A 12,512-nucleotide genomic window follows, 5' to 3' on the forward strand; every position below is an offset into this window, starting at 1 on the left:
TTATTTGGTTATTTTTTCTTTTCAGAACCTTTCCCCATAAAACTGGATAAGAGGGATAACAAAATTGGGATCTAGGTCAATCTGGAATGTCTCAGATTGATATAAATCTCTTTGGGATGGATTGACAAAGAAAAAACCCAGCAAAATGAGAAGGTGAAGGCCAAAGTAGAGGAGCAGGATCCTCTGTTTTTCCAAATAGCTTTTTCCTTTGACTTGCATTTTTGTTTTTTCCTGAAGACTCTGGTATCCTCTAAGCATTTCAGCTCAGGAAGGAATTATTAAGAAGTAATTTCCTAGACTGGATAAGAATTAGACTAATTACTGAAGTGAAACGATTAAACCACAGTATTACAATTTAGACATTACCTTACAGACATAATGGCTGTGTAAGCTGTGGGACAGATATCCCGCTCTGAAGACTGGGAAAAAAACTCAAAAAAAGCTAGAAAAAGGTAAGAATTCTCCTTCAACTTGTGCCTGGTAGGTTCAGTGTCAGGTTTCCTGTGCATAGAGAAATAAAATTAAATACCCCACATACAAAGGATAGTTATAGGTACATGTCAACAATTAAAGATGACATTCTTCTGTTAAGATCACAAAACCCTTTCAGATTCTGTAGGAAAGTCAAAGATATTTGGTTAATTCTTCCCTTTTTTAGACTCTTATATTCCTTACAAATTCCTTAACTGGTGTTAACTTTTTTCTCCCCCTTCCTCCTATTTCTCCTATTTAAAATAAGGGCTACTACCACTGCCCTTTTGAAGTGAAGAGCAGCCCCGGTGTATTTTGAGCACTTGCTGTCTGTCCCTGCTCCACCCCGGCGGTAAAACCCGCCTTGGCACACACGCTTTGCCCTTGAGGTGCCCAATGACACCCAGCGCCTCCCGTCCGCCTCAGCCCCGCCGGCTGCGGGCCGGGCCGCGCTGCTCCGCCCGCCCGAGCCCTCACCCTCACCTGCGCCGTCCGCTCCCTCACTGCCGGGCTTCAAAGGGCGCGCACCTGTCTGAGGCGGCTCCCAGCGCCTCGCTGCCCCGCCCGCGCTGCGAGCCGGGCTGGCAGTCCCTCCCCAGCACGGGCTCTGTGTCCTGGCCCCGCCGTGCCCGCGCTGCGAGCCCGGCCCCGGCTCCCGCTCCCGGCCCCGCGTCCTGCTCCCGGCCCCGTTCGAACGGCCGCCGCCAGCCCGCGCCTGCGCACTGCCCGCCCCGCCGGAGCCCAGGGCGAGGCGAGGCAGCTCGGAGAGACCAGGGAACTACGCGCCCCGTCATGCCCCACGCGGCCAGCTCCCCACGGCCGGAGCGAGCGGGCCTCTCGCAGGGCACGCCGGGAGCTGTAGTCCTCCGGCGCGGGGTATTGTCTCTCCCCTTTCTCTGTCCGGGAACCCGACCGCCACCCCGCCGGGCGGGCGCGGTGACTGACAGCGCCGGGCAGCCAGTCGCCGCAGCGCCGTGCGGCCGGGCCCGGCGCCGTCTCCCCGGTGACCGGGACAGCCGCTGCCTCGGCGGAGTCGCCGGAGTCCCGGGGGACAGAGGTGAGTGTGTCCGAGCGGGGCAGCGCCCACCGCAGCCCGCCCAGCTCTCCCATCCCCCTCGCCACCGAGCGCCCTGCCCGGGACCCCGCTGGGATGCGGCGGGAGGAGCGGGGACGGCAGATGGACGGCGGGAGGGGGGATGAGGGGGGAGGGGAGCGCGGCGGCGGGGGCCGAGGGCAGAGGGGCCAGACGGGAGCCGCTGGCCGCCCCTGTGCGCGCCCCTCGGCTGCGGCGCTGCCCGCGACCCCCGGCGCGCAGCGCGGACGGGGCGGGGGCTCTGCCCGCGGGGGGGTCCCGGGCGCTCCGTGCCCTCCCGTCTTTTACCGCTTGATTTTTCAAATCGTCCCTGCGGGCTCAGGTGCCGCTTCTCCCCTCCCCGCAGCTCCACCCCGCGGGCAGCGGCTGCCCCGGGGCCCGGGCAGTTAATGGGTGACCCCGCGGGGCGCTGCTCCAGCCCCGCACCCGCCGCCCGCTCCGCCGCCCCCCGGGGTCGCCCTCGGTGCCCGCGGGATGTCCCCGCAGCCGCCGAGGGCAGCGCCGGGAGCCTCCCCGGGAGCGGGGCGAGCGGGTGTGCAGAGCTGTGTGTGCACAGCGAGCCCGCCGTGCGCTGCCCCGCGGATCCCCCGAGCCCTCCCGGCTGTCCTGGAGCCCGTCCCGCCCGGTGTCGCTGCTGCCGCCCCAAGTGCCGCCCCTCTGCGCGGCGTCCCAGCAGTTCTGGAACGAATTTGCAAGAAAAGAAGGGGGGGTGGGGGGAATGCCTAACTGCGAACAAAACCTTTCCACCTTCTGAAATACAGCAAATAAATTAGTCGGAATTATGGGTGCATGACTGTCTGTACGATAGCTTTAGAAAACTGTGTCCTTACTCACATGCCTTGTCACACAAAACAGCAAATGCCCTGTTTCTGTTCTTTACACTTCATACACTGTCTTCAGTGGGAGAAGAGTTTTTATGAATAACTAGTTTTTAGCCCGCTGTTGCTGATTACAGTCAGTATTTTTTGAATGATTACATTAGCTACACCTAAAGGAAACATAATGGCCTGTCTTGCCAATTGTGAAATGCTGATGAGATTTTTTTATTAAAACGTTGTCCTGCTCAAGTTCTCAAACAACTGGTAGCTATCTTCTACAGGTTGAGCTGTTACATTTCTTGTGTAACTTGTCTATAAACATGTACCACATTTGAATAGTTAGTGGAATTCAAATGTTACAGCTTCATTTGAGCTTTGTAGAGACTTGGCATCAGTTCTACCTCAACAACTGGCACCCCTGCTGAAGAGTCTTTTGCATTACTTCAAGACCTGTGTGAGGGATAAGGGAACAGTCTCTGTGCACTTCCACTTTGCATACTTTATTGTCTTACAGTACTACTACTGAAAAACAAAATAAAGCCAGACAGAATGAAGCCAGACAGTGTCTCTGCACATCAACATGGATCCTGTAATGCTGAGTACCAGCTCATTTCCAGAGGCTTTTTGGGAGGTAGTGGTGGTCAGTTCTGTGCTCCTGATCTTCAGGGGCTCCCTCGCTGCCCTCTGTAGCTGTTCAGTTACACTTTAACATGGACTGTAGCAGGAGCGTGCCTCCTGTTTCTGTTCTCTTTGTTGCTATGAGATAACGAGAGCAGAAGCAGGAAACAAACCACCTTTCTCCCTTGAAAGTAAGCAAATACATGTTATTTTCTTTAGAGCAAAGGGTTTGAAAATGACATAAGAAGCTAGCATGGACATGTAAAAGCATACAGAAATGCAGTGTTTGTGGGATACAGTACATTTCAACTGTAACTGGTATTTTTTGTGCTTTGTACCCTACAAATAATTGATTCAAATGGTAGACCAGAATGTATGCTGGCAGAAATCTTGTATGTTTTGTTTTGTTTTGCAGTTTTGTGTCAAAGCTGATGTATTGACAAATTATGTTATTTCATACTTGAACAACTCTTAATGTGTACCTGTTAGTGGTTTTGCCTGAAATGTTCTGTGAAATATTTTGTAGTTATAAAGCTACAAAGCTTTTTACCAGTGAAAGTGAATTGGTGTTTTTGTTTCACTGGATAAGCTACATGTTTTATAATTTAATACAGGAAAAGAATGTTCAGACATTATTACTTTGGAACTGTGGACGTTTGTGCCATTTCTGTGCCATATCTCTTCAGCTCCAGGTTTCAAGTCTGCAAAGAAATTAGGAGAAAAGCTAGCAATTAGATAACTTGATAATTTAGTTTTGAACTAGTCTGTTAACAGTTTGACAATCAACTAATCTCTGCTTAGGGGAAACACTATTTTCATAATTTTTCTATTGGCCTGTCATGCCATTATTGCAGTAAAACATACTTGAATGCTGAGGGTTCTCGCAGAAGAGAAATATTTGGCTTTTGTCTTGAAGTTTCCTAGGTAAATTTAATGAGCTGTTGTTTGTCCTGCGTGTAATTAGCATAAAATTTGTGCAGTAATATTCAGGTACTGAGGGAGGGAAGAGGTGATCTAATGAAGTAATACAGTTTTTCTTTGGTTGGTATTTTTTGTTTTGTTTTTTTTTAGTGTATAGACACATTAATAACAAAAACCCTTTGATGTTGAATTAGTTCCTAACTTTACACGCACAAAATTTCACAAATATATATAACTGAAATATATTACTATAGTATGTATATAAGATAATATATCAATATAGCTGAAAGTATTCACACCTCTGGAACATCATTCTTAGAGGAAAGTAACGTGTTAACAGTCTGCTGTTTTGTTTTTATAATCATCAGGTTTTTGAATAACATTTCATTGTCAGTGGTTCTCATCTACAATAAATGCTTGATGTGTAAGGGTCATAGGTTAGAAAAGCAAGTAGGTAAATTCACTTGTGAACAGAGTTAAAAGGAAAACCTCTCTTAGCAAATACAGAATTGTGACGTAAGAAAACACTGGAGTTTTTTTCTTCCCACGAGCAGCCTAACTACATTTTCACTGTGTGTTTTTTATAATGACATTTAGGATATTTTTTATAGATTAGAGAGATAGCTGTAAAACATCTGTTTTTCTTATCAGCTACTTCAACATTAAAATATTGAATCTTAAGTTTTTTTTTAGTAAACACTGTTTTTTATTATATTTTTAAAAGGAGATTATTTATAATCTCATACTCTCTTAATTGTTTCCTTTCCTCTTGCAAGCTAGTAGCACAGTTTTAGGTGCCAGATACTGTTGGGCTTTATGGTAACCAGGTTAACAGCACAGATTCAGAGGGTACCCAGGGGTCACGTTAGGCTATTCTCCAGACAGCTGAAAACAGAAATATTCACAATAAGGCAAATTAGATCATGTATATATTCAAGCTCCTAGATAGAAGGTTTTTATTTACTGTTGGGCATTTGTTAGCTCTATTTTTTTTTTTTTGGAGGAGTGTATATTGAAATATTTAATGATTTTTCTCAAAAAGTACTAGACCTAATTAGAGATAGCTGAATGCACAGTGACCTCTTGATTCCCAAGTTTAGCTCCATCTGTAAAGAGTCAAACAACATTTAAGATATGAGACAGGATGCCAGTTGATGGGGCTTTCTTACAGCAATGTAAGGGTTAAGTTTGGTTAAATGTTTGCAAAGCATGTTATCATTTCCATTTAAAGGTTAAGTGTGAAGTTTCACTACTTCTTAACATCAAGGTTTTTTTTTTTTTGTCTCAAATTATAGGAAAAGTATCGTTAATGAAGCTGGATCATTGCTACCTTAAAACAATTTGCTAAAACCATACTACACTGAATAGTCACAGCTGCACTGAGACATAAAATCTGATGTTCCCTTGTTTAAAAAAAAAACAAAAACAACCAACCCAAAGAAACTAAACGCCAAGAAGTAAAGCCAACTGGATATCTTTTGGTATCTTGAAATCTGTCCTATTTTGGGTTTGGAAGGATCCTGTGGGAATTACATCCTTCAGTTGAGTATCTAGCAGAATATTTGGTTTCTTAAATTTGGTGGCAGTGGTTTCTTAAATTTGGTAAACAAGGAGCGCGTTAGTTTTGGTTTGGCTTTTAATTGGTAAAACTTTTCAAGTAATTGCCTTGTTTGTTCTAAGCCAGGCAGAAATACTGTGAAAGTAGTGTGCTGTGGATTTAATCACAGTCTCTGTGTGTTTTGTGTTATTTGTGTAGCTGAGAGCAATGTCAGTAGGATTTCTTGGTCATTTTTAGTCCATGCAGATATTGGGTGGGGCACCACTAATTTAGCACTTTAGATATGATAAAGAAATGCGTTATCTCTGTGTGTATGTGTATTTATATATGAATGCATTTATCTAAAATGTTGCCTGCGTATTGCCCACATGTGCAAGATACTTGCTTTCCATGTACCTTATACACTTTATGTTACAATGTGACTGAGTTAAGAATAAATCTGTGGACCGCCTCAGAGAAATTATTGTCACATTAGTTCTCACTTGCTCAGATGGAGTTTATTGCAGTTTTATATAGCTGTAGTCCCATGGGTTTTTCTGTCAGTCATCCTCCGGACCTATGGAAGTGAGGGTTCATATAGTGCAACAAGGGCATAGTTTCAAAAGTTGAACAAATTGTAATTTCTTTTATTTATATTAGTAATTTTAATACATTTTAACCTGCTTAGTGGGGGAAACCTCTCTAAAACAATGGAATTTGCCCAAGTATATTTAGAACAAGACATCCAGACTTCAGTGCTGACACCAAAATGTAGTGAAATATTCTGCTTCTTGCTGTTCATTCAAAGCTGTTATATGTTAATTGTAAAGTCATGTCTAGATACTGGCAGCATGTGTCTTTTTCACTCCTTTTTTTTTTTTGAATGTTTAAGCTAAACTAAAACACATGGATGTTGGAATGATGGTCTGAAATGGATTTTTACAGTGTTTGCTATCTGACAAATTGTTTTGAGTAGATTAATTGATGGGTGTAACTGTAAATCTGATCTTGGATCCCTTTGGTCTGATACATGACTGAATGCCCACTTTTCATTGCATATGTGAATGAAATGTATGTAAGAAAGTTGAAGTGAGATACTTATTTTAAGCTGCCTTTACCGTCAGTGGAGAGATACAGGCAACTCAAGGGGTAATTAATCTCTTTTACATGATACATGTGGTACCTGTTTCTGTACACTGAGTGTAAAGGGGGTGAGGTATAGCTGAGTAGATGAGCATGAGCTCTCACTTTTGTTTTGCTGGGAAAGGATGTATGAGCTTAAATAAGGATTTCCTCTATGCAGTGGTAGTATAATGGTGCAGTAAGGCAGAAGGTGACTGAATAGTAGGCAATGTGGGAGAGTTGGGGAAGACATAACATGCTTAGTTTAAAAAACACTGACCCTACATCAAAAGACTTGGATCCTGTTCTTTGCTATTCTGTCATGTTATCATTTTGGACAGCAACTTTATTTGCATTTGCAACTCCTTTCTTATCACTAAAATTAACACTGTGGTACCTGTTCTTTTCAAACTGTTCTGAGTATTTCATTAATTCTCTGGCAATAGTTTTTGGTAGAGCTCACTAGCAATTTTTTCTCAACAGTAAAAGGAATACTGGGTGCTAAAAAACCTGAAATACGATGAGAATTAAAATGTCTTTTCTTTCTTTTTTTTTAGAACTTCATCAGATGGAGTGATGCTCTTGAAACATGACAAAAAGCTGGACTGAATAGAAGTTTTCCTATTTAAGGAAAAAAAATTGAAAATGTACAGACCAGGAGAAACGGTCAAACGTCGACTCAACACGCATGCTCCTCCACGGATAAGAAGCGTGGAAGTTGCTCGAGGAAGGGCAGGTTATGGGTTTACCCTTTCTGGACAAGCTCCTTGTGTTCTTAGTTGTGTGATGAAAGGAAGCCCTGCAGATTATGTTGGACTTAAAGCAGGAGATCAGATATTTGCAGTTAATGAAATCAATGTGAAAAAAGCGTCACATGAAGATGTAGTGAAACTTATAGGGAAATGTTCTGGAGTCCTGCACATGGTCATTGCTGAAGGGATTAGTCATATGGATTCATGTTCAAGCGATGAAGAAGTTGGTTTTTATGACGGGAAGGGGTGGCTGAAACCCAAACCTGACTCTAAAGCTCTGGGTATAAACAGAGCAGAGAAAGTTGTTGAAGAAATGCAGTCTGGTGGCATTTTCAACATGATCTTTGAGAATCCCGCTCTTTGTGCTGGTAACTCAGATAATTCTGCACCAAAACAAAGATCATTTTCAGTTTCTGCTGCTATGAAATTTGAAACTGGCAATGAAAGTGTAAGCAATCCAAACCTACTGTCAAAGGAAGAAATAGCCAAAGTTCTGAATGATGATTCAGTTTTTAGAACTGGACTGGAAAGTGCAGAAGACTTTGGGTTAGATGCAAGCATTTTGAATGTTGCCATGATTGTAGGTTACTTAGGGTCCATTGAACTTCCTTCAACAACTGCAAATTTGGAAACAGAGAGTTTGCAGGCCATTCGTGGCTGCATGAGACGTCTGCGGGCAGAGCAAAAAATCCATTCCCTGGTGATGATGAAGATAATGCACGACTGTATTCAGCTCTGCAGTGACAAATCAGGTGTTGTGGCAGAATATCCTGCAGAGAAACTGGCATTCAGTGCTGTTTGTCCAGATGATAGAAGATTCTTTGGTTTAGTTACAATGCAGACAAATGATGATGCAAGCTTGGCTCAGGAAGATGAAGGGGTCCTGAGGACATCTTGCCATGTTTTTATGGTGGATCCTGAATTATTTCATCATAAAATTCACCAGGGTATAGCAAGACGTTTTGGACTGGAATGTACAGCAGATCCAGATACAAATGGCTGCCTGGAGTTTCCAACATCATCTCTACCTGTCCTGCAGTTTATTTCTGTCCTGTATAGGGATATGGGGGAACTGATTGAGGGGATGCGTGCCAGGGCTTTCCTTGATGGCGATGCAGATGCTCATCAGAATAATAGTACGAGCAGCAACAGCGATAGTGGAATTGGAAATTTCAACCAAGAAGAAAAGAATAATAGAGTTCTGGTGGTTGATTTAGGGACCCCTCCAAGTAAGCACATTCCTAGCAGCATATGGGAAAATCCAGTAGGAAGGGGACAAAATCAGCCTGCTTCCCATTGGAATGGCTTCTGTCATGAGCATGAAGGAAACATACCTTTAGAAGTAATTCAGAATGATAAGTCCCAAAATGTAAGCAAACACTTGAGCCCTTCTGCTCGTATTGAAGTTCCATTGGTTTCCTCCCGAAATTCAGTACCCCCATCCAAGAAAAACTCTGCAGGCCTGGGCAATCAGAGGTGGCTGCCTGTGCATGTTCTACAGGAGTGGCAGCATGGAAATGCCAGCGACCAGGAGTCGTACACCGACTCCACAGATGGCTGGTCCAGTGTGAACTGTGGGACCCTTCCTCCACCAATGAGTAAGATTCCAGCTGACAGATACAGAGTCGATGGCAGCTTTGGTCAGCCACAGCTAAAATCTCACAAAAGTGAATGGTCCAAGAAGATGTTCTGCATTCAGAACAAATTTGGCCCTCCGCACAGTATCAGGAAATCGAAAGAAGATAAAAAGGTAAGAACATGCTGGGGTTGGTTCTTAAAACCCCCCCACCCAAACCCATCTGCCTAGGGCATTTTTACACAGTAATAGTTGCATATTAAAATTTAAAGATGTATTATATAATTTGCAACATTTCAGATAAAAAAATAATACATTCTGCTCTCGTCTGCAGAGGCGTTTCATATTCCTCTTTAATTGAGTGCAGCTCTGGAATTGTACTTCTGCTGGAAGTGTTGTCTGTCAGGGCTTTCTCACTTTTCTTCTTGTCTCTTCATTGTTTCCAAATGTTTAAGTGGTACTGCAATGAAAAGAAGGCATGACATTTTAGCAACTTCAGTTTCTTCTGACCTTCGGCTGCAAAAGAATGGAAACAATCTGCATCTTTAGTCTGCATCCTTTTTGTAGAAGGCTGGCTTGCAAATGCTATTATTTTAATGGCATCTATTTTTATAGAAACGTAGTCTAATGATCGGTCAAAAACCTTGATTATACACTTTTAAGTGAATAAGACTGTTTTATTACAAACTTCACTCCAGCAAACCTCTCAATACAAGTAGCATTAAAAACTGACATAAAAAACTGGTAGTGGTAGGTCACAAAGCTAACATTCTGCCAGCAAGCCTGTAATCAAATTCTGTTCCAAATTAGTTTCTTCTTGTTTTGTCTACTATTAAACAAAATGAGGAGACTTAAAAAACAAAAAAAAAGGTGTGGGAAGAGTATTCAGGATGATTACATACCCTTTGTAACACACACTTTTGCTAATCTCAGGGGAGTCTGTTGTTGATAACTGGAATTCTAGTAAAGTGGAGGCCATTGTTCTGATACTGAAAGGATCACTAGCAGTTTTGTATCTGAAATGTTTGCTGACTCCAGGGAAAGACAGAATCTTATACTCTTAGCCTTCAGGAAGCTTTGTCATTCCATGCTTTTATATTAGTGTTCACCTTAAAAATACACTAGTGTATAATTATTATATATACTAGTTTGTTTGTTTTTATTTTCAGCACAAAAAGCATAAAAAATACTGTATGTGAAAGTTTTGTGTATTACTTGTATGATTGTTTCAGTTGTCCATCATGCTATCCAAATCTGTTTTGAAAAAAATGTGGTTTTTTCTCACCTGATTAAAAATTCACTACTGCTGATCAAGTGAATGACAGTAGAGGTTAATTAGTTGTTTCATACTGTTAGAAACAAAACCTTTTTAGGGATTAGGTTGCAGAACTTCAGAACATTTTGGGTTTGGTTTGGAAAGAGAAAATATTTTTTATTTCTTTTCCTGCACTGTAAAGCAAGCAATTTTAGTGTACGTTCTATTGTATGCCTTTTGTGCTGAAAATAAAAAGAAATAAACTAGTATGTACAATAGTTATACACTATTGTATTGTTAAGGTGAACACTGCTACAGGCAGCAATGTTTTCCAGACTCACAATAAAATTCAATTTCAAGTGTTCTTAAATACAAGGTGATTCATACTTTCAAAAGCCAAACAGAAAACACTAAATTTGTAAACACTGCCCACCCAAATCACTTAAGACTCAATTCTATGTGCTGCCCTGAAGTCTTTGCTGATGGACCAAGGAAAAAGCCTCTTTATATGCAGCACCCGGTGCAGGTGCATGGTGGATGTTGGTCCCAAGTGCTGCACTGGATGCTGCTGAAATTCCTTTGGGGTCTGTGTAATAAGTTTGTGTTTGCAGTGTTGTCCATGACAGTAATATGGATTAGATATTTTTCAGAAACACTTATTTAATGGAAGTCAAGATTATACTAACTAAAATATCATTGAAAATTTTATGCTTTGAGATCAAAGATGCTCTACATGTGGCTAAAGAGTAATAATATTTCACCTACTCTATCTCACAGATCAGCATAAACCAACACTAAGTATCTAAATATTCCCTTTCAAGTCTGTCTGATAATAAAATAGGCATTCTTTCTTTGATTATTGACAAATTTGTTTGCAAGACACATTTAAAATGTTCCTACATGGCTTTAGCATTTAAGCTCTTCATTAAGGCTACAGACCCTCTTTTTCATTTTAATTTAATTTTTCAGTATTATTGAAGGCTGTTGAAACTGATGAGAAAAACTCATAAAGATTATTTGGAGTAATTCACAGAGATGAAGTTGTACAATGTTCTCATCTTAAATCTTTCATGTAAATAATCAGGGGATGTTATTACTGATGATCATACCTCTGTGCTGCAGAAATAGGGAAAATCTGTATTTGCATCTTAGAGCCCTTGTTCATTTTCATAAGAGATAAATTCAGACTTTATTATTTTGTGTGAAGGGATGAGGTAAAACTTCCCATTCCAAACCATTGTTCAGGTGGGTTAGCTCCTGTGTTCTAGAAAATTACATGTTCTCAGCTTCCTGTGACCTTTTTAAGTGGTGAGGATTTATTTTACACAGCTTGCTCAGACTCATTCCAGTCTCAGAATAAAGTGTATAAAGTGGCCACATAGGATTGCATTCATATTTTTACAACCTGGTTGCTGAGTCTAAGTCTTCATTTGGCAGAACAGCACTTAAATGGCTCTTGTCTTTACATCAATACTGAAGGTAAAACATCCTGTGAGTGGGAATGTAGAAGCCAATAGAGGGAGAAAAGGTTACCAAAGCTAGAGATTCTTGTGATGGATTTTGTAATTCCATATAAAACTCTGTCTTCCTTGGAATTTTCATCACACGTGAGTTCCTGGATGCAATTCTGCTCTAGCAGAGCTGCTGTGCAGATAAACTGTGATGATCACAGCATGTAATTCTGAAAAATATGCTGTACTGTACAATACTAGTGGGGGGTAAGATGGGCATAAACTGCTTCCAGATTTTATAACAGCACTTACAAAACATTTGTGAATTGTACGGCACACAAGAGCAGATGTGAGAAAGTGTAAGTGAACATATCTATTTAAAATTGCACTTTCAGGACTGAGCCTGGGAAGTGCTTCTTGTGAGTAGGAATAGATATGGCATTTCAGACCTCCAGTTACAAGCAAGTAATCACATTTTTTGAGCTTTGTTTTCCCTTTAATGATGATTTTTTTCAGCTCACAGACTAGAATTATGATTAATTCTCTGATAATTGGCAAACCCACTTTTAAAATATTAATTTTCTTTATGCTGCTATAAGGCATTTAAAAGGTCAATATAAGTGTGAATCGTGGAAAATAGTTAAAAATGCCTAATTTTTTTGTTAGTGGATAGCATGAGGTTTCTTGTTTTCTTTAAAATGTTCTAATTATGAATTATCCCCAAATTACTGAACACATACTTTCTTCTTGCTACATATTTCATTCTTTTCTAAAACCTTTTAAAAAGGTTTCTGTGCAAGGCAAAAGGAGAACTAAACCAGGAAGATTTTGGTTCTAGTCCGCCTCTTTTGACTGAGACCTACCAGAAGACATCTCTGGCCCTGTGCACCTCTCACAT

General features: G+C 41.6%; 1 protein-coding gene across 5 annotated transcripts in view; it reads left to right on the top strand.

Moving 5' to 3' along the window:
- The first annotated feature begins 1,388 nt into the window (after window positions 1-1,388).
- Window positions 1,389-12,512, top strand: part of RGS12 (regulator of G protein signaling 12) — an 83,291-nt gene continuing 72,167 nt past the window's right edge. For all 5 annotated transcript variants that reach the window (XM_030270639.4, XM_030270633.4, XM_030270635.4 and 2 more), the window contains exons 1-2: window positions 1,389-1,528; window positions 7,138-9,082. In XM_030270639.4, the coding sequence (XP_030126499.4) occupies window positions 7,226-9,082 (1,857 nt within the window). In that variant the 5' untranslated portion in view covers window positions 1,389-1,528; window positions 7,138-7,225. The remainder of the gene's footprint in view (window positions 1,529-7,137; window positions 9,083-12,512) is intronic.

The sequence above is a fragment of the Taeniopygia guttata genome, chromosome 4, assembly GCF_048771995.1.
Source record: "Taeniopygia guttata chromosome 4, bTaeGut7.mat, whole genome shotgun sequence".
Classification (NCBI taxonomy): Eukaryota; Metazoa; Chordata; class Aves; order Passeriformes; family Estrildidae; genus Taeniopygia; species Taeniopygia guttata.